This window comes from Pseudophryne corroboree, chromosome 4 (genome assembly GCF_028390025.1).
Source record: "Pseudophryne corroboree isolate aPseCor3 chromosome 4, aPseCor3.hap2, whole genome shotgun sequence".
Classification (NCBI taxonomy): Eukaryota; Metazoa; Chordata; class Amphibia; order Anura; family Myobatrachidae; genus Pseudophryne; species Pseudophryne corroboree.
The window spans coordinates 770,097,443-770,118,308 of NC_086447.1; the positions used below are offsets into that span (position 1 = coordinate 770,097,443).

Consider the following 20,866-nt stretch of genomic DNA (forward strand, 5'->3'; position numbering starts at 1 on the left):
TTCTGAGCCATTTAGCTCACCAGAAGTCAAGTCCATGAATGCTATATTGGTATTAGCAACAAAAGCGGTGGAGGTAGAAGACAGGGGCAGTCATAAGATGCTGGTCTTCAAAAATGGAGGAAGCTGCAATTAAAAGTAATTAGATAATGCTGCCAACAGCGCCCCTACCCTGTAGCTCTATGTGCAGAGCACACTCCGCACACAACTAGTTATGGCCCTGCGTACAACTTGTAGGCCCTACCTAAATTTATTGTCTGTGCTAATTCCATACCTTTATAATATCATCCAAATCATTACAGACACCAGATACTCTAATTAAGCAAATTTATTTCTCACTGTTATATTACATATACCATACTGTACTGGTCGTTCTCAGCCACATCCCTGAAGTATAAACTGACAACCAAGAGCCAAACAGGTCAGGACCTCCACTGCAGAAATGGTGACTCCATATTCCATAGGAGAAGCTAATATTCGTCAATCGGAGTCATCTTCTTTCTGGAAGATTGATCACTGCCATTTATAATAAAAGACTAAATTTCTATACTTTCAGTTATAAACTGTTACTGGAAGGCTCTATTGTCTTCTAGTAATGTCTGTTTCGGCACACACCTACAGTGTGAAGGAGATTAACAGATATCAGCCTTTACCTCCACATTATGCATGCATATTGCTGCTAAATGGACAGCTGGGTTTAGCTTTAGGCACAGGAAGCCTGGCACAAAAATACCCCAATGCCTTCTTGCACAGTGCACAAATCAAGCGCATACGTTTTATACAGCAAAGAAAAATAAAGTGAGAGAATTAAAAACAAATGATTGATATTCAGTTCTGGAAGACACTCTGAGCAGCATTTTCACAGAACATTCTATAGTTTTGTAGCCTGGGTGGGGTTTAAATGCCCAAAAGTCACCCGATGCCACAGCTGCAGCTGCTCAGTGTCTCTGAAATAGCAGCTCATTGTAAGAGGACATTAAACAATAAAACATCTTACAATATAAATTGCAAAGTCCAAAGTTAAATATGGTACTCAAATCATCTAAAACCATATTACGTTTATTGCCTAAACCAGTGGTTCCCAAATGTGGTCCTCAAGGCACCAACAGTCCAGGTTTTAAGGATATCCATGCTTAGGCACAGGTTACCTAACCAGTACCATCTGTGCACAAACAGTGACACCCCTAAAAGCTGGACTGTTTGGATGCCTTGAGGACCACGTTTGGGAACAACTGGCCTAAACAAAATGAAATTTACCCATGCATTAACAGGTGAATTTTAAGGCTTAACTGGTATTTAATTTCACATTCTGCGTGGGATCTCTGAGGTGGGGGAAAAGGTGCATAACAAAGTAACACGCTGCCATAACTGATATGTTGACATAAGAAGTCTTATCAAATATTTTAACAGGCATTTCTATGCATTTTGATCTATTGTAAATAAATTGTTTCCTTTTTCACAATTATCTTCTCAGTTCTGTGTATAGTAGACCAGTGGTTCTCAAACCGTGTGACGTGGCACACTGGGGTGCCTCAGGACACTTGCAAAAAAGTCTGGAAACCACTGTAGTAGACACATACTGTAAGTATTGCAATACAATGGGTTATACATTTACATGGGTTCAGTATGATTTACCGACGGACACAAAACCAACGGTCATAATCCTGACAGCCATTGACTGAAAGTCAAAATACAGATACGGCCAAAATACCGACATTCATTATGCCGACAGTCAGAATACCGACATTTCAAAATACTGACATGAGTTTTTCTGTTTCTTTTTGTGTCAATGTGGACATAGGTCGACATGGACACCGTGTAAGCGTAGCGCTGCGCTTGCCATGCTTCGGGCACGGTGCTTCACTGCGCTCGGCACACTAATTTATTCCCCCTTCAGGTCCACTGGGATTGTAAAGTATGAACATGTCTGTTTTTGGGCAAAAAAATCCTCAAAAACGCATGTCGGCATTTTGACATTTCAAATGCTGGTAATCTAACTATAACGGCGCTTTGAACATGTCGGTATAAAGAATGTCGGTATTTTGACCGTGTCTGTATTTTGACTGCCGGTCAATGTCTGTCAGGATTATGACCGTCGGTAGTGTGTCCATCAGTAAATCAACTGCTACCCATTTACAGAACACAAACAAAATAAAACAACAGATCAACATGATCCAAGTATGTTCAGGGTCCAACTTATACTCAATCATCCAAGGCTGGGGGCCAGTCAACATCTACAGACTGAATGTAGAAAAGAAGAAAAGAGAAAAAAATTAAAAAAATACATGGCTAAATTATGTTTAACGTATTAAAACTTGTAGAATTGAATAACTTTATCTTCCACCCCGTACTAAGTTATTATACTTGACACTCGGACTATTGCTGAAGCCATGAATTTCTTGCTGCCTATGTACGACAGTTAATACAACTAAAATTCCAAAAGTATTTTACATTTTTCTATAAACTCTTTTAAAAAGTTTTACTTGTAATGTACTACAGGTTGAGTCTCCCTTATCCAAAATGCTTGGGACCAGAGGTATTTTGGATATAGGATTTTTCCGTATTTTGGAATAATTACATACCATAATGAGATATCATGGTGATGGGACCTAAATCTAAGCACAGAATGCATTTATGTTACATATACACCTTATACACAGCCGGAAGGTCATTTTAGCCAATATTTTTTATAACTTTGTGCATTAAACAAAGTGTGTGTACATTCACACAATTCATTTATGTTTCATATACACCTTATACACACAGCCTGAAGGTCATTTAATACAATAGTTTTAATAACTTTGTGTATTAAACAAAGTTTGTGTACATTGAGCCATCAGAAAACAAAGGTTTCACTATCTCAGTCTCACTCAAATAAGTCCGTATTTCGGAATATTCCGTATTTCGGAATATTTGGATATGGGATACTCAACCTGTAATAACTAATTTCTTCAAATGCTGGCACTCCTTTATACCCTTATTTACACTAAAGCCTCGGACCAGGGATAATGAACACGGGAACATAGTGTCTGAGCAGAGGCTTCCGTCATGACCGTGTCAGAAACAAGTAGGCTTAACGACATGTATCTGAGAAAAACAACTTGTCTAGAGATGCTGCCAATGACCCGAAGGGAAACACATTCATAAGTTATCCAACAAGCTTTAGAAAGTTACTGTGTCAGCAGTCCACATCCAAAGATAGAATTACTGAATATTACCATGCACCAGTACTGCATGAACAGAGAAAAGTTACCCAGAATTTGCTGAGAATAACGATAATAATAATTTTTTCTAAACATTTATATGAAGATTTTCTGGTACCTAAAGAAGAAAGGACTGAGTAACAATTGAGCTAGTGAGTGGGAAAACAATAGGACGGCCCAGTGATGCTTATAGAGAGAGCCTTATAGACTTGTTAATAGTCAGCAAGACACTCGGGAAAAACAGAAGACTCTTCAGTACTGACAGTTGTGGTATGAGAAGCATGAAAGCCCTCAAAGGACTGTGTAAAAATAAGAACTGTTGTGGGAGCACTGTGCACCAAATACTGTATTATGGAGTGATTCAGGGACAGGGAACCAGATACTCTAGAACAGGGCTGGCCAAACCGGTCCTCGAGATCTACCAACAGCACATGTTTTCCAGGCCTCCTGGAGATCTGTAGAATTGTCAGTTAGGAATGAATGCATCACATCTTAATTAGTAATGACTACACCTGTGCACCAGCTAGGTGGTCTGGAAAATGTGAACCGTTGGTAGATCTCGAGGACCGGTTTGGCCAGCCCTGCTCTAGAAGATGTGCCTATATAGGCCAACAATGTAAAAATAGGATTTTAATTACCTACCGGTAAATCATTTTCTCTTAGTCCGTAGAGGAGGCTGGGGTCCATATTAGTACCATGGGGGGTCCACTAGAAGCCACTGGCACTTTAAGAGTTTGAGAGTGTGGGCTGGCTCCTCCCTCTATGCCCCTCCTACCAGACTCAGTCTAGAAACTGTGCCCGAGGAGACGGACATCTTCGAGAGAAGGATATTACACAGATAGTGGCGAGATTCACACCAGCTCACACATACCGCCTTGTATGTGTGAGCTAACCAGCTTGAAAAATCAGCAACGGCTGAACAATGGGGGTCATTCCGAGTTGTTCGCTCGTTATTTTTTTCTCGCAACGGTGCGATTAGTCGCTAATGCGCATGCGCAATGTCCGCAGTGCGACTGCGCCAAGTAAATTTGCTATGCAGTTAGGTATTTTACTCACGGCATTACGAGGTTTTGTCTTCGTTCTGGTGATCGTAATGTGATTGACAGGAAGTGGGTGTTTCTGGGCGGAAACAGGCCGTTTTATGGGTGTGTGCGAAAAAACGCTACCGTTTCTGGGAAAAACGCGGGAGTGGCTGGAGAAACGGAGGAGTGTCTGGGCGAACGCTGGGTGTGTTTGTGACGTCAAACCAGGAACGACAAGCACTGAACTGATCGCAGATGCCGAGTAAGTGTGGAGCTACTCAGAAACTGCTAAGAAGTGTCTATTCGCAATTTTGCTAATCTTTCGTTCGCAATTTTGATAAGCTAAGATCCACTCCCAGTAGGCGGCGGCTTAGCGTGTGCAAAGCTGCTAAAAGCAGCTTGCGAGCGAACAACTCGGAATGAGGGCCAATATTACTTAACCAAGTAACAATACAGTTCTTAACCAAGAACTAAGCAGTACTGAACTAAGTAACCACTGCAGGATCACGAAGCGCTGGGCAAGTGCGGACTAAGAGAAAAGGATTTACCGGTAGGTTATTAAAATCCTATTTTCTCTTACGTCCTAGAGGATGCTGGGGTCCACATCAGTACCATGGGGATGTACCAAAGCTCCCAGAACGGGAGGGAGAGCGCAGGGGCTCCTGCAGAACTGAATGACCAAACTTCAGGTCCTCAGAGGCCAAAGTATCGAACTTGTAGAACTTTGCAAACATGTTCGACCCAGACCAAGTAGTCGCTCGGTAAAGTTGTAAAGCCGAGATACCCCGGGCAGCCGCCCAGGAAGAACCCACCTTACGAGTAGAGTGGGCCTTAACAGACGTAGGACACGGCAATCCTGCCGTAGAATATGCATGCTGGATAGTGAACCTGATCCAGCGAGAGATCGTCTGCTTAGAAGTAGGACACTCAAGTTTCTTGGGATCATACAGGACAAACAGAGTCCGATTTTCTGTGACGAGCAGTCCTCTTCACATAGATTTTTAGAGCCCTTACAACACCCAAGGACTTTGATGAAAATGAGGAGTCAGTAGCAACTGGCACCACAATAGGTTGGTTGATATGAAATGCCGACACAACCTTCTCAAGGAACTGCTGACGTGTCCTGAGCTCAGCTCTATCTTCATGGAAGATCAAGTAGTGGCTCTTACAAGACAAACCCCCCAACTCCGACACACGTCTAACAGAAGCTAAGACCAACAAAGTGACAGCCTTCCACGTGAGAAACTTGACCTCAACCTCCGGTAGTGGTTCGAACCAATCCGATTAGAACTGTAACACCACGTTAAGATCCCAGGGCGCCGTAGGCAGCACAAAGGGAGGCTGGATGTGCATGACCCCTTTCAAGAAAGTCTGAACCTCAGGGAGGCAAGCCAATATTTTCTGGAAGAAAATGGATAGGGCTGAAATCTTGACCTTTACAGATCTCAACCTCAGGCCCATATCCACACCTGCTTGCAGGAAGAGGAGAAACCATCCTAGTTGAAACTCCACTGTAGGAAACTTCTTGGACTCACACCAAGATACATATTTTTTCCAAATATGATGGTAATGTTTAGACGTTACTACTTTCCTAGCCTGTATCAGGTTAGGAATAACCTTGTTCGGAATGCCCTTCTGAGCTAATATCTGGCGTTCAACCCCCATGCCGTCAAACGTAGCTGCGGTAAGTCTTGATAAGCGAACGGCCCCTGCTGCAGCAGGTCCTCCCGAAGAGGAAGAGGCCTTGGCTCTTCTAGCAGTAGATCCAGAAGATCCGCGTACCAAGCCCTTCTTGGCCAGTCTGGAGCAATGAGGATTGCCTGAACTCTTGTTCTCCTTATGAGTTTTAGAACACGTACACCGACTGGAACACCCACGGAGTCACTAGGGCGTCCACCGCCATGGCTTGCGGGTCCCTCTACCTAGAACAATACCTCCGAAGCTTCTTGTTGAGACCAGAGGCCATCATGTCTATTTGAGGTACACCCCAAAGATCGGTTACCTCCGTGAACACCTCCGGATGGAGTCCCCACTCTCCTGGATGGAGATCGTGTCTGCTGAGGAAGTCCGCTTCCCAGTTGTCTACTCCCGGAATGAATATTGCAGAAAGCGCCACCACGTGCTTTTCTGCCCAGAGGATGATTCTTGTTACCTCTGACAATGCAGCTCTAATCTTTGTTCTGCCCTGTCGGTTTATGTAGGCCACCGTCGTTACATTGTCTGACTGCACTTGAATGGCTCGATCTCGCAGAAGATGAGCTGCTTGGAGAAGACCGTTGTAGATGGTTCCAGAATGTTTATTTGAAGACTGGATTCCAGGCTTGACCACCTTCCTTGGAAGGTTTCCCCCTGAGTGACTGCTCCCCAGCCCCGGAGACTTGCATCCATGGTAAGAAGGACCCAGTCCTGAATCCCGAACCTGCGGCCCTCCAGAAGGTGAGGCATTTGCAGCCACCAGAGGAGTGAAATCCTGGCTTTCGGCGACAGACGTATCCTCTGGTGTATGTGTAGGTGAGAATCCGACCATTTATCTAGGAGATCCAGTTGGAAGGACCGTGCATGAAACCTTCCGTACTGTAGAGACTCGTAGGAGGCAACCATCTTCCCCAGAAGGCGAATGCACTGATGAACCGATACCCGGATTGGCTTCAGGACATGCTGGATCATTGTTTGAATCACCAACGCTTTCTCCTCCAGCAGAAACACCCTCTGCACTTCCGTGTCGAGGATCATCCCCAGAAAAGACAATCTCCTTGTCGGCTCCAAATGTGACTTTGGAAGGTTCAGGATCCAACCGTGTTCCCTGAGCAGAGTCGTGAGAACAGTGGACTGCAACAACGTCTCCCGGGACGATGCCTTTATCAGCAGATCATCCAGATATTGGATTATGTTCACCCCCTGTATGCAGAGGAGAACCATCATCTCGGCCATCACCTTGGTGAATACCATCGGTGCTGTGAAGAAGCCGAATGGCAGTGCCTGAAATTGATAGTGACTAACCGTGCAAATTTCAGATAAGCCTGGTGTGGCGGCCAAATCGGAATGTGGAGGTACGCATCCTTGATATCCAGGGATACCAGGAATTCACCCTCCTCTAGACCTGAAATCACTGCTCTGAGAGACTTCATTTTGAATTTGAACACCCTCAGGTAAGGGTTCAACGATTTCAAGTTCAAAATTGGTCTGACCGAACCATCCAGTTTTTGTACCACCAAAAGGTTTGAATAATAACCCTTGTTTTGCATATGAGGTGAAATTGCGACAATGACCTATGACTTTTCCAATTTTAGGATGGCTTTCTGTGGGATAGCCCCGTCTGTCAGCAAAACTGGCAAGCCTGATTTGAAGAATCGGTGAGGCGGGAGTTTTTGAAACTCCAGTCTGTACCCCTGGGACACAATATCCTGTACCAGGGATCCAGGCCGGACGACACCCAGACGTGTCTGAAACGTCTGGGTCTCGCACCCACCAGCCCGTCCTCCAGGCTGTGCGGTCCACCGTCATGCAGAGGATTTTGAGGAACCAGAAGCAGGTCTCTAGTCCTGGGAGCCTGCGGGTGCAGGCTTTTTGGATTTTGCACGACCACTTCTAAAGAAAGTGGTAGGAGGCTTGGACTTTTTTGCCTTAGCAGTCCGAAAGGACTGCGACACAGCTGAAGAAAATGGTTTCTTCGTAAAAAGTGTAGCAGAGGGAAGGAAAGGTGACTTACCCGCGGTTGCCGTGGAAATCCACGCATCCAACGCTTCTCCAAAAAGAGCCTGACCTGTGTAGGGTAGGTTCTCCACACTTCTCCTGGATTCCGCGTCTGCAGACCATTGGCCAGAGTCCCCTGCGAGCTGAGACCGACATGGAAGATATCCGTGCAGTCAGCGTACCAAGGTCCTTCATGGATTATACCATGAACCCCGCAGAATCCTGTATGTTACGTAGAAACAATTCAATGTCACTTCTATCCATTGTATCCAACTCCTCTAGTAATGTGCCTGACCACTTTACTGTGGCTTTCAGGCAATAGTGGGCCTTAACGCCACTCCTGAAGCAGTGTATATGGATTTGAGCGTAGTGTCAAACTTACGATCAGCTGGTTCTTTTAACGCGGTAGATCCAGGAACAGGTAAAACCACCTTTTTAGACAGTCTGGAGACAGATGCGTCAACTATGGGTGGGTTTTCCCATTTTTTCCTATCCTCCTCAGGGAAGGGAAAAGCAACCAGAACCCTTTTTGGACTCGAATTTTTTCTCCGGGTTTTCCCAGGATTTTTCAAATATAGCGTTTAATTCTTTTGACGCAGGGAAGGCTTTCGTATTGTCAGTGAAGTGAGCCTCCTCAGGTGGCGTGTCATTAATGTTTAACACATCTCTAATGGCCTCAAACATGAGTTGCACCCACTTTGCAAGGGATACCGCCCCCCTCAACAAGTCCCCATCACCATCTGCTGTATCAGAGTTGGTATCCGTGTCATCTTGCATAATCTGGGCAAGTGCACGTTTCTGTGGGAACATACTAGGGGATTTTGCAGGAATAGGAACAGAACCTGACCAAACTGCCATAGAGGGGCAGATGTAATAAGCCTGGAGAAGTGATAAAGCAGTGATAAGTGCAAGGTGATAACGCACCAGCCAATCAGCTCCAATATGTAAATGAATGGTTAGGGGCTGATTGGCTGATGCGTTATTACCTTTTACTTATCTCTGCTTTATCACTTCTCCAGGCTTAATACATCTGCCCCAGAGTTCTTTAACACCTGAGTTTCAGTCTCAGTATGAGCTACCCTGGTAGAGATTTCAGAGATCATCCCCTTAATAGAGGACAACCACTCAGGCTTATTAATTGGGATCTGAGACAAAACATTACATTCCTCCTGACAGGAAACATCCTCTGCAGCATATGACACAGAGTCCCTAGACATGGCTATGTGAGACAACAAACACCCATACACACAGGGAATGTCAGACACAGTTTCCCCCCCCCCAAGTATGCCACAGAGAGACACCGAGATTGGAGCCAACCCACACACAGCGCTTAAGAGGGGTACTCACGGAGAGATCCGTGTTTAAAATCTAAGCAATCTGACTAGATTGCTTAGATTTTAAGCATGGATCTGCCGTGTGTATGCCCCCCAGCGATAGCGATGTGCGGCCCCGCACATCGCTATCGTCGGTGCTAGATTGAGCTTGCATGCAGGCTCAATCTAGCAGGTTGCTCACTTTAGCGCTGTGTGAAGTGAGTGGCCCCCTGTCTCCCCCCGCTCAGCACAGCGAGATGTGTGCTGAGCGGTCTGTGGTAAGATTGCTCAGCACACATCTCCCCCGTCAGTACCCCCCTTTACTGAGGTAGATATAATACAACTACCTAGCGCTTACTGTGTACCTTAATAGACTACACAGTATTTACACAGCCTCCTCCCCCTTCTACCGCACAGGATAGCTGGAGTTGCTTGGAGGGACAGCTCTCCCTGTCAGCGTCTCTGTATAGGATCTGCAGGCAGGAAAATGGCGCTGAACGCTGCTGGGTCCGCTCTGAGGAGAAGCTCCGCCCCCTGAACATGGGGGTGCTTCCCGCTCTTCCATTCTTTATACTGGCCTGAGGATTTCTGCTGGCAGTGTAACCAAGGTCCCTGACAGGCTTTCTGACCAGTGTAGGGTATAGGCGCTGACTCAGGGCCCCCTCACAGCGCCGCACTATGTACTGCTGAGCCTCCGAAGCGCAGTTAATACTGTGCTCCCACCCTGTTGCCGCCATCTTCACACCGGATCCCCGCTTGATGAGGGTGGCGGTGACTCACTCGCCACTGGAATATTCTTGCTCTGTTAGGGAGTGAGCGGTCGCCTGGGGCGGCTAACGATCATCACCCTCAGGAGCTAATGTCCTGTCAAGTCCCACGAAGCAGGGAGGCTGTTGCCAGCAGCTTCCCTGTGCCTAACTTACTCTTAGAAAAATAATAAAACTAAACAAGCTCTAGGAGCTCCCCTAGCTGTGACCGGCTCCTCTGGGCACATTTTCTAAACTGAGTCTGGTAGGAGGGCCATAGATGGAGGAGCCAGCCCACACTCTCAAACTCTTAAAGTGCCAATGGCTCCTAGTGAACCCGTCTATACCCCATGGTACTAATGTGGACCCCAGCATCTTCTAGGACGTAAGAGAAAATATGGAGCACAACAGAGGAAAGGATGTGACATCTTAATGCTATAAGACTGCTCTGATGCATGTCCACTGCATCACACTTGGGGCCTAATTCAGCATGAGTTGTAGTTGTGCGAAAAATCGCACAAGTACAACTCTTTGTACTAACATGCGGGGGATGCCCAGCACAGGACAAGTCTGCCTTGCAAGCAGGATCCTGCCCCCCGCTAACATGCGCTCGCATGATAAGGGTAGTCCCCTGCAGGCAGACGGTTACCTGTCATGTTTGGGCTTGCAGCGGCTGCATATCCGTTACCTACTTGGCTGTTGTATAGCATACCAAAGACAAATTCCTAGTATACGCAAGTATACCTGACCAATAAAGCGGATTCTGATTCTAACATGTGACAGCTGTTAAATACAAAGGGCCTGATTCATGTTTGTAAGCAAAGTAAAAAAACAAGCAACTGGGCAAAACCATGTTGCACTGCAGGTGGGGCAGATGTAACAGCAGAGAGAGTTAAGCTGCCCATACACCTAAAGATTTATTGTCAGATCTGGCTGGTTGGAGTGAAAACCTGGTAATTGATAACTGTCTTTTGCTCTCATCCATTACCAAGTTTTCATTCCAACCAGCCAGATCTGACAATAAATCTTTAGGTGAATGGGCAGCATTAGATTTGGGTGGCGTGTGTTCAAACTGAAATCTAAATTGTAGTGTAACAATACAGCTGTCTACAATTTGTGGGCTACATGCAGAAGCAGCCAGTATTGACCCCACATAGAAAAAATATAAATGTATTTGCTCCCCTTGCATGGCAACATGGTTTGTTCTAGACACAAAGTTACTTGCTTTTTTTTCTGCTTTACTTGCAAACATGAATCAGGCTCAAAGTACAGCATGAATCATAACAAACAACATTTTGATTGGAGAATGAGGAATATGTTGGAGACAGAAAAGGGTCAGTGGGAAGTAAGCATAAAATATGTAGGTGGAGGGAAGTACAGGATAGGAAAGCAAGTCACTATCAATGTAGTATTACTGCTGCGGTACCAGTCTACGGCGTTGCCAAACTCCTATGGAAAGTCAATTCTTACATTATACATTTTCTCACTATCTAGGGTATTCAATTATCCGCAAATTCGCGGCAATTTTTCGCCCGAAAATTTTTCGCGGCAATCGGCCGAAAATTGCTGCGAAAACGCTCCGTTTTTCAATTTTTCGGCAATTTTTCGCCCGAAAATTTTTCGCGGCAATCGGCCGAAAATTGCAGCGAAAACGCTCCATTTTTCGACCTATTCAATTCCGACCGGGTTTCACGTGAAAATTCTTGCAGTGAAAAGTGCAGGTGAAAATGGGGAAATCAGCCTGTACCCCAAAAAATGCTAAACTAACATAGGAAAACAGAAGAGAAGTGTGTTAGAGATCACATTAGAGAGTTTTTGGGGACTTAAATTGTGTGAAATGGCGGTTATATGCATTTTTTTTAAATGCAAAAAAATGATAGAAAGCAAGTTTTTTTGAGCAAAATAAATGCTCTCACTAAATTTGGGGTACATGAAAATGGGTATAAGTATATATTTGGGTCATTTTAGGGTACTTTTAAAAAAAGTGGAAACAGACCGATTACTCCCATCTGCAAGCCTAAAAAACACCTGTCCCACTCATAAAGCACCCCAATATACCTGTCCCATACCTTGAACCCCAATTTCCATCACTTTTTACTTTTTCACCCCAAAAATGACATGTCATTATTGGACAATTAAAAATAATTAAAAACTTCAACGTGCCTAATTAGTCATAAAGGGGGGTGTCCCAGGAGTTCTGTACCATATCCAAACATTTTTACCTTAAAATAGTGACTTTTCCCAACTTTTCACCTGCTTCAGAGAAGGTGAAGTGAAATTAGTGAAAACATGATCACCGATAAATTTTCCAGGATAATTGAATAGGCTGTAATTGCATTTCACGTGAAAAGTCCGGTTTTTCACCCGAAAACCGGACTTTTCACGTGAAAAGTCCGTTATCACTGCTAATTGAATATGGCCCTATAGGTGACAGGTGAATTGATTGTGGCATCAGAGGTTTTTCCCCATGCAGCTCATAGCATTTATTGTGTATCTATGGTTAGTCGTCCCTTTCTTAGCAACTTGGAATAGAAGTGGCAATATTACCTAAAAAGGGTTGTGAGGTATAAAAAGACAGTGATCAATTTGCTGTCTGTGTGGCTCGTAATGCAGTGATGTTAGGCTGTTACCAGCATGTGGCACCTCCTGTGTGTAAGGTCTCCAACATAACTGTGTGGTGTGATACTGTGCAATCACTCTGGAAAACCATGTGCAGCACGAGTTTTTCCTGATGCGGGACCTTTAATCCGGTACTTCCCGATATCCTGCTCCCACCTCGTCTTGTATGCCATATAGAGCACACATTCTATATAGGTGTATTATTCTGTGTAAGCCCCACCACAGGGATTCTAAGGTCATTCTTGTACATTATATACAGCAATGTATAAAAATGCCTCAGGGTGTAGGCTCTTTAAAATATATATCTCCTATATAATAGCCCAGATCTGTGATTCTGTGCCTGGCCGTAACGCTGGGCGGAGTCAGAGACACAGATCTGGGCAGGGCCGCCATCAAGGGGGAGAGTGAGGGCCCGGGCCACTCACATCACCCACTGTTGCTGATATTGGCTGCTGCCCGTTCTCCCATAGGCAGCAAAGTGACACTGATGTGCTCCCCGGCTGCCTAGCGGAAGGGGGGGGGGGGGGGGTAGGAGATGTGCGGCAGAGCGGCTCCCGCGGCAGCAGGGACAGCGCACACTGATGTTTTCCCCGGCAGGGTGGAGGGGGGGTGTGTGCGGCAGAGCGGCTCCCGCAGCAGCAGGGACACCGCACACACTGATGTGCTCCCCGGCTGCCTGGCAGGGGGGGGGGATGTGCGGCAGAGCGGCACCCGCGCCAGCAGGGACAACGCACACACTGATGTGCTCCCCGGCTGCCTGGCGGGGGAGGGGGGGGGGGGGGGAGATGTGCGGCACCCGTGGCAGCAGGGACACCGCACACTGATGTGCTCCCCGGCTGCCTGGCGGGGGAGGGGGGGAGGAGAGATGTGCGGCACCCGTGGCAGCAGGGACACCGCTCACACTGATGTGCTCCCCGGCTGCCTGGCGGGGGAGGGGGGGGGGGGGGAGATGTGCGGCACCCGTGGCAGCAGGGACACCGCACACTGATGTGCTCCCCGGCTGCCTGGCGGGGGAGGGGGGGAGGAGAGATGTGCGGCACCCGTGGCAGCAGGGACACCGCACACTGATGTGCTCCCCGGCTGCCTGGCGGGGGAGGAGGGGGGAGAGATGAGCGGCACCCGTGGCAGCAGGGACACCGCACACTGATGTGCTCCCCGGCTGCCTGGTGGTGGTGGTGTGGGGGGGGGGGGGGGGAGATGAGCGGCTCCCACGGCAGCAGGGACACCGCACACTGGTGTGCTCCCCGGCTGCCTGGCGGGGGGCGATGTGGGGAAGATATGAGGCACAGCGGCTCATGCGGGAGCAGGCACCCCGCACACTGCTGTGCTCCCCAGCTGGCCGCGACAGAGTTACCCTGACACTGAGCCCGGGTGGCCTGCGGCCCTGCTGCTGCTGAGAGATGGCATCCTTGGAGCAGAGAGATTAGCAGTGTCACTGATAGCTGCTAATGATTACCCTCCAGCTACCTTGCTGCCAGGTACAGTACCCGCAGCACATCCACCGTCCGCCACACCTGCCCTGACCCTCCCCCATACGCGGTGCCTCCGGAACTCCTACCCCACCCGCAGCCCCCACTCCCCTGCCCCTCCCACCACCGCAGCACCTCCCATCCCCCTACCACAGCCCCCCCGCCTCTGACCCCCTTCCACCCACAGCATCTACATACACCCTCCCCCATCCGCTGACATCCCCCACAACCCCCCCCAGCACCTCCTGACCCCCTACCACACCCGTCCATCCACCACCTGCAGCGCCTTCCGACCCTTCCACCATCCCCCGCACCACCACCCCGCCCCCACATGCGGCGCCTCCAGACCCCCTACACCACCCACGGCCCCCACTCCCCTGCCCCTCCCTCAACCACAGACCCTCTCACCCACAGGCCCCCCCCCCCACATCCACCCCCCCCTCCACCCACAGCCTCTACAGACACCCTCCCCCATCCGCCGTCAACCCCCACAGCCGCCCATCCCACCACCTGCAGCGCCTCCTCACCCCATACCCCACCTGCAGTACCCCCGCACCCGCCCATCCACCACCCGCAGTGCCTTCAGACCCTTCCACCATCCGCCGCACCTGCCACTCCAACACACGTCACTCCGCCACCCCTCCCCCCACACGCAGCACCTCCAGACCCTCTACACCACCCACGCTCCCCACTCCCCTGCCCCTGTCATCCACAGAACCTCCCAACCCCCTCCACCCACAGCATCTACAGACACCCTCCCCCATCCGCAGTCATCCCCCGCAACCACCCCTCCCCCACCACCTACTGACCCCTCAACCACCCACAGCACCTCCGGAACCCCTCCCCCATCTGCCGCACTCCCGCACCTGCCCCTCCTCCACACGCGTCGCTTCCTGACCCCCTACCCCACCCGCAACGCACTCGCCCCTTCCCCACCCGCAGCACCTCCTGACACCCTGCCATACCGCACCTGCCCCTCCACCACCCGCAGTGCCTCCCGACCCCCTCCCCCATCTGCCACACCCCCGAACCTGCCCCTCCCCCACTCACGGCGCACTCGACCCTTCCCCACCTACAGCGCCTCCGGAACCCCCTTCCCCATCCGCCAGATCCCCGAACCTGCCCCTCGACTACCCGCGGCACCCCCGCACCCGCCCATCCACCACCTGCAGCGCCTTTGGACCCTTCCACCATTCGCCGCACCACCACCCCTCCCCCACATGCGGCCCCTCCTGACCCCCTTCACCAGCCACGGCCCCCACTCCCCTGCCCCTCCCTCAACCACAGACCCTCCCCAACCACAGCCCCCCCGCTCCCCCTCCACCCACAGCTTCTACATACACCCTCCCCCATCTGCGGTCAAACCACGCAACCGCCCCTCCCTCACCCGCAGCACATCCTGACCCCTCCCCCATCTGCTGCACCCCCACACCTGCCCCTCCCCCACGCGCATCGCTTCCGGAACCCCTACCCCACCCGCAGCGCACTGGCCCCATCCCCACCCGCAGCACCTCCTGAACCCCCTACCCCACCCGCACAGCCCCACTGCACCCGCCCCTCCACCACCCGCTGCTCCTCACGACCCCCTCCCCATCTGCACCCGCCCCTCCACCACCAGCTGCTCCTCCCGACCCCCCTCCCCCATCTGCCGTACCCCCCCACGCGCATCGCTTCCGGACCCCCTACCCCACCCGCGGTGCACTCGCCCCTTCCCCACCTGCAGCGCCTCCGGAAACCCCTCCCCCATCTGCCAGATCCATGTACCTGCCCCTCCCCTACCCGCAGCAACCCCATCCCTCCCCCACCCATACCGCCTCCGGATCCCACTCCCCCGCACATCCCCACCCGCAGCGCCTCCCGAACCCCTCCCCCATCCGCGCTCCCCCCCCACACCCGCTGCATTCTGTACAGTGTGCCCTGCACGTGTTATTCACACCGTCGCAAGGGGCTACAACATCCAACGCCCTTTCATTGTGCAATATTTAACCACTCACAAAACTAGGAATGCAGGTAATACTACATATAATACATATATTGAACGGCGTACAGGGGTTAAGGGGGCGTAGCCCCTAACGACGGTGTGAAGAGCGCCCGTAGGGCGCGATGAAGCACCTAGTGTATATATATATATATATATATATATATATGTGTGTGTAGGTCTTCTTAAACCAGGGGTGGGGAACCTCTGGCCCGCAGGCCTTATCCGGCCCGGCAAAAGCATTTTGACCGGCCTGCAAGGCAGCTGCCATGGTGTAAAGCCGTCCGCCGCGCACAGCATCCTGGGAGATGTAGTTTACTCACACTGCACTGTATTCAGTGTACCATGTGAGAAAGCTACATCTTCCTTGATGCAGTGCATGGCTTTGTAGGGCACCCGCCGGCGGCTCTGCTCTTGCGCTGCCCGCCTGAGCAGAGATCAGCTGGGGGGAGGAGGGAGCCGGTAGCTCAACAGAGATCGGCGGAGGGGGGAGAAGCAGCGCAGCTCAACAGTGATCAGTGGAGGCAGCCGGCAGCACTGCTCACACAACTGAGATAAGGCTGCAGCGGGAGAGAGCGCTGGAACTACTGTAGAGGCTCAGCTGGCTGCCAGTAATAAATGTGTCGCTCTGATCGAGCGGCCGCCAGCTAGGCAACTCACAGCATCACACATTCAAACCAGTAGCAGAAAGGAGCGCTGGAGTAGAGAGGCTGCCCACACACTGCAGTGCCAGTGCAGACTGCTTAGGCTGCCGCGAGGATGAGGGAGTGGATGAGGATCCGAGGAGCCATCTTAAACTTTATTACAAGTTATGCCACATAACTCTGCCTTCACTTCATACCAGGTCAGGTTTTTTTTTTTTTTTTTTAGGGTGGGCAATGAATGTTTTATTATTCTTCAGTGGGGACAATGTGGTTTATTATGTCACTGTGGGGGCAATGTGTGTGTTTTCTGTCCTGTGTGGGGTTGATTATGAGTGATATACTGTACAACTGCTCTATTACTGTGCCCATTATGTGTAAGGAGTACTAATGGCCATTATGTGTAAGGAGTACTAATGTGGGCATTATGTGTAAGGGGGTTGGGGGTGGGCAGGCGCTTAAAAAATGGCCCGCGAATGATGTTTAAAAAATACAAATGGCCCTTGGCTGAAAAAAAGGTTTCCCACAGACTTAAACAATATCCAGGTAACACTTTCAGAGCCAGCCTAAATTTATAATCAAATGGCTATAAACTTCAAGTTAATTTTTATACCCAGTTGAGTTACATCATTATGACCACCAGCTAATAGCCATAGTAACTGCCATGTGCAGCACGGACACACACATCTGGTAACCCCAAGGTCATTTTGACTGTGAGCTGCTCCACTGTAGGGTATAAGTTGGCCCTCACGCACCTTTGTAGTAGACGTTCACCTCTCACATCAATGGCACGTGCTGCTCTGCAGTTTCCATGTCTGTTATCCGCAATGGAGCCATTTGTCCAGTCACGATACACCATCACCAAAGAAGCATTTGAATAGTTCACAAACTGCGCTTTTCAGAAATACTGCGACCCTTGGCCCGAAAGCTGATAATCATCCCTTTTTGCAACTCTAATATATATCGCCCCTTTTACCTATGACAGCAATGAGTGATGTGTGCAGACAGCATATGGCACACATTTTATTTACCCACCAAGCCAACGCATGACACGTGATGTACTTTATGGGCTACGCGCTGCCAGCATCAAATGTAGGAGGGGGTCATAATAATGTGAAAACCATGTAGTTCTGCATGTTACAAGTGCTTCTATACTTCTCATACATACTGGATCGTCCAGGTGACTCCCTAATTTCAGGAAGTACTATTGTAATCTAAATGCACCTGCCAACTTCCCTGGGGAAATAGCCTGGGACATGGGTTGTGATAAGTACTGGAGCACCCCACTGCCCACAGCTACATACATTCCGTACACTTTAGGAACATATCAGTGACAAAGACCACTAACCTCCACATCCAGCTCTAGAATGTCCGCAGTGGTTTCCAATATTAATCCAATATTTGGAACTGTCCTCCCAAAGTCACCATGAGCAAATTCTTTTATATAACTTTAAATTTGTTAAGGAAGTGCATTTAGACAAATATCATCTACAAAGGGTTCAGTATTGCCAAGACACTACAGTTAATAGTTAAACTTGTACAATGCATCAGAGCAGCTAAGCCTGTATGTGTAAATTAATGGTGGAAGCAGCAGTCACTAGCTGTTTAATGACGAGTTGAAGCAACAAACATACTGTAGCGCAGAGCTAGGAAAACTAAATATATTGCTATTGCATATATTGTTACATGCGATGTAGTAGTTTGTACCATTACCTCAAATGTGTCACCAGTCAGTGTGATCACTTGTATGTATTTATTTTTACTTGACAAACCTTCAAGGAAATACAGCTTTTCTATTACAGATTTTCTTACCACTGGATATTAATATTTACATGATACATAAAGGATGGTACATATTATGACTATTTATTAGAAGGGTCTTAATATGAAGTGGCATTCATACTTAAAGCAAATATGGTACTTTTCTGCTCTGAAATGTATTTCATATACCGTTATATGTTTTCAGCATGTAGATATTATTATTATAGTTAAACAATACAATAAACTACATGAAAGATTAGCACAAACTGGACCTGATTGGGACAGAGAGAGCATTGTTGCAGCTTATTTGGTATAAGTAGACGCCTCCTGCATGCATGTGTGATCCACTGTGACACCATCGGCTAGCTGAGTGACCCATGAGATTATGCAGACTGACCGACGCAGCTCTGTCGCTGAGACCAGGTCATCTCTGTCGGGAGAAGGAGACCCTGGCCTCGGCATGCCTCAGTTTGGGAAATGGTAACTATCGCCGTCCCTTCCCCTCCCCCAAACGGCTGCAGACTGCCAATCACCTGACACCTGCAGCCTTACTATGTCTGACCACGCAGGACCCACACTGCATATTCGCAGTACAGGTCCACCACATGCGCCATGTACCTAACGTTGGTACACTGCAGCAATTCCCTTACAGCGACAGGACCTGAATCAGGTCCCATATGAAGACATAATCGTTACATAGTGTACAATACTCTTGTTCTACATTCTTGATTACTATACTATAACTGGAAATTTTATGCTTTTTCTTTTTTTATTAATTTTTTATTCTAGATGATACTGGAAAGCTAAAATATAGTATATGAAAAAATAAGAATTTACTTACCGATAATTCTATTTCTCGTAGTCCGTAGTGGATGCTGGGGACTCCGTCAGGACCATGGGGAATAGCGGCTCCGCAGGAGACAGGGCACAAAAATAAAGCTTTAGGATTAGGTGGTGTGTACTGGCTCCTCCCCCTATGACCCTCCTCCAAGCCTCAGTTAGGATACTGTGCCCGGACGAGCGTACACAATAAGGAAGGATATTGAATCCCGGGTAAGACTCATACCAGCCACACCGTATAACTTGTGATCTGAACCCAGTTAACAGTATGACAAACGTAGGAGCCTCTGAACAGACGGCTCACAACAATAACAACCCGAATTTGTTTGTAACAATAACTATGTACAAGTATTGCAGACAATCCGCACTTGGGATGGGCGCCCAGCATCCACTACAGACTACGAGAAATAGAATTATCGGTAAGTAAATTCTTATTTTCTCTAACGTCCTAAGTGGATGCTGGGGACTCCGTCAGGACCATGGGGATTATACCAAAGCTCCCAAACGGGCGGGAGAGTGCGGATGACTCTGCAGCACCGAATGAGAGAACTCAAGGTCCTCCTCAGCCAGGGTATCAAATTTGTAGAATTTTGCAAACGTGTTTGCCCCTGACCAAGTAGCAGCTCGGCAGAGTTGTAATGCCGAGACCCCCCGGGCAGCCGCCCAGGATGAGCCCACTTTCCTTGTGGAATGGGCCTTGACAGATTTAGGTTGTGGCAAGCCTGCCACAGAATGTGCAAGTTGAATTGTGCTACAAATCCAACAAGCAATCGTCTGCTTAGAAGCAGGAGCACCCATCTTGTTGGGTGCATACAATATAAACAGTGAGTCAGACTTTCTGACTCCCGCCGTTCTTGAAATATATATTTTCAATGCCCGGACCACGTCCAACAACTTGGAATCCTCCAAATCGTTAGTAGCCGCAGGCACCACAATAGGCTGGTTCAGGTGAAACGCTGACACCACCTTAGGCAGAAAATGAGGACGTGTCCGCAGTTCTGCCCTGTCCGTATGGAAAATCAGATATGGGCTCTTATATGATAAAGCCGCCAATTCTGATACTCTCCTGGCTGAAGCCAGGGCCAGTAGCATGGTTACTTTCCATGTAAGATACTTCAACTCCACCGATTTGAGCGGCTCAAACCAATGGGATTTGAGAAAATCCAAGACTACATTAAGATCCCACGGTGCCACTGGGGGCACAACCGGGGGCTGTATATGTAGTACTCCTTTTACAAAAGTCTGGACTTCAGGAACTGAAGCCAATTCTTTTTGGAAGAAAATCGACAGGGCCGAAATTTGAACCTTAATGGACCCCAATTTGAGGCCCATAGACAATCCTGTTTGCAGGAAATGTAGGAATCGACCCAGTTGAAATTCCTCCGTGGGGGCCTTCCTGGCCTCACACCACGCAACATATTTCCTCCAAATGCGGTGATAATGTTGTGCAGTCACCTCCTTCCTGGCTTTTACCAGTTTAGGAATGACCTCTTCCGGAATGCCTTTTTCCCTTAGAATTCGGCGTTCAACCGCCATGCCGTCAAACGCAGCCGCGGTAAGTCTTGGAATAGACACGGTCCCTGC

The 20,866-nt window shown here is 48.7% G+C and overlaps 1 protein-coding gene across 4 annotated transcripts in view; it reads right to left on the minus strand.

Annotated features, from left to right (window-relative positions):
• Nucleotides 1-310: 310 nt before the first annotated feature.
• The window catches only part of PUS10 (pseudouridine synthase 10), a 236,160-nt gene continuing 215,604 nt past the window's right edge, over nt 311-20,866 (minus strand). For all 4 annotated transcript variants that reach the window (XM_063918222.1, XM_063918221.1, XM_063918223.1 and 1 more), the window contains exons 17-18: nt 18,030-18,129; nt 311-2,238 (exon numbers count right to left, since the gene is read on the minus strand). In XM_063918222.1, coding sequence (XP_063774292.1) covers nt 2,200-2,238; nt 18,030-18,129 — 139 coding nt within the window. In that variant the 3' untranslated portion in view covers nt 311-2,199. The remainder of the gene's footprint in view (nt 2,239-18,029; nt 18,130-20,866) is intronic.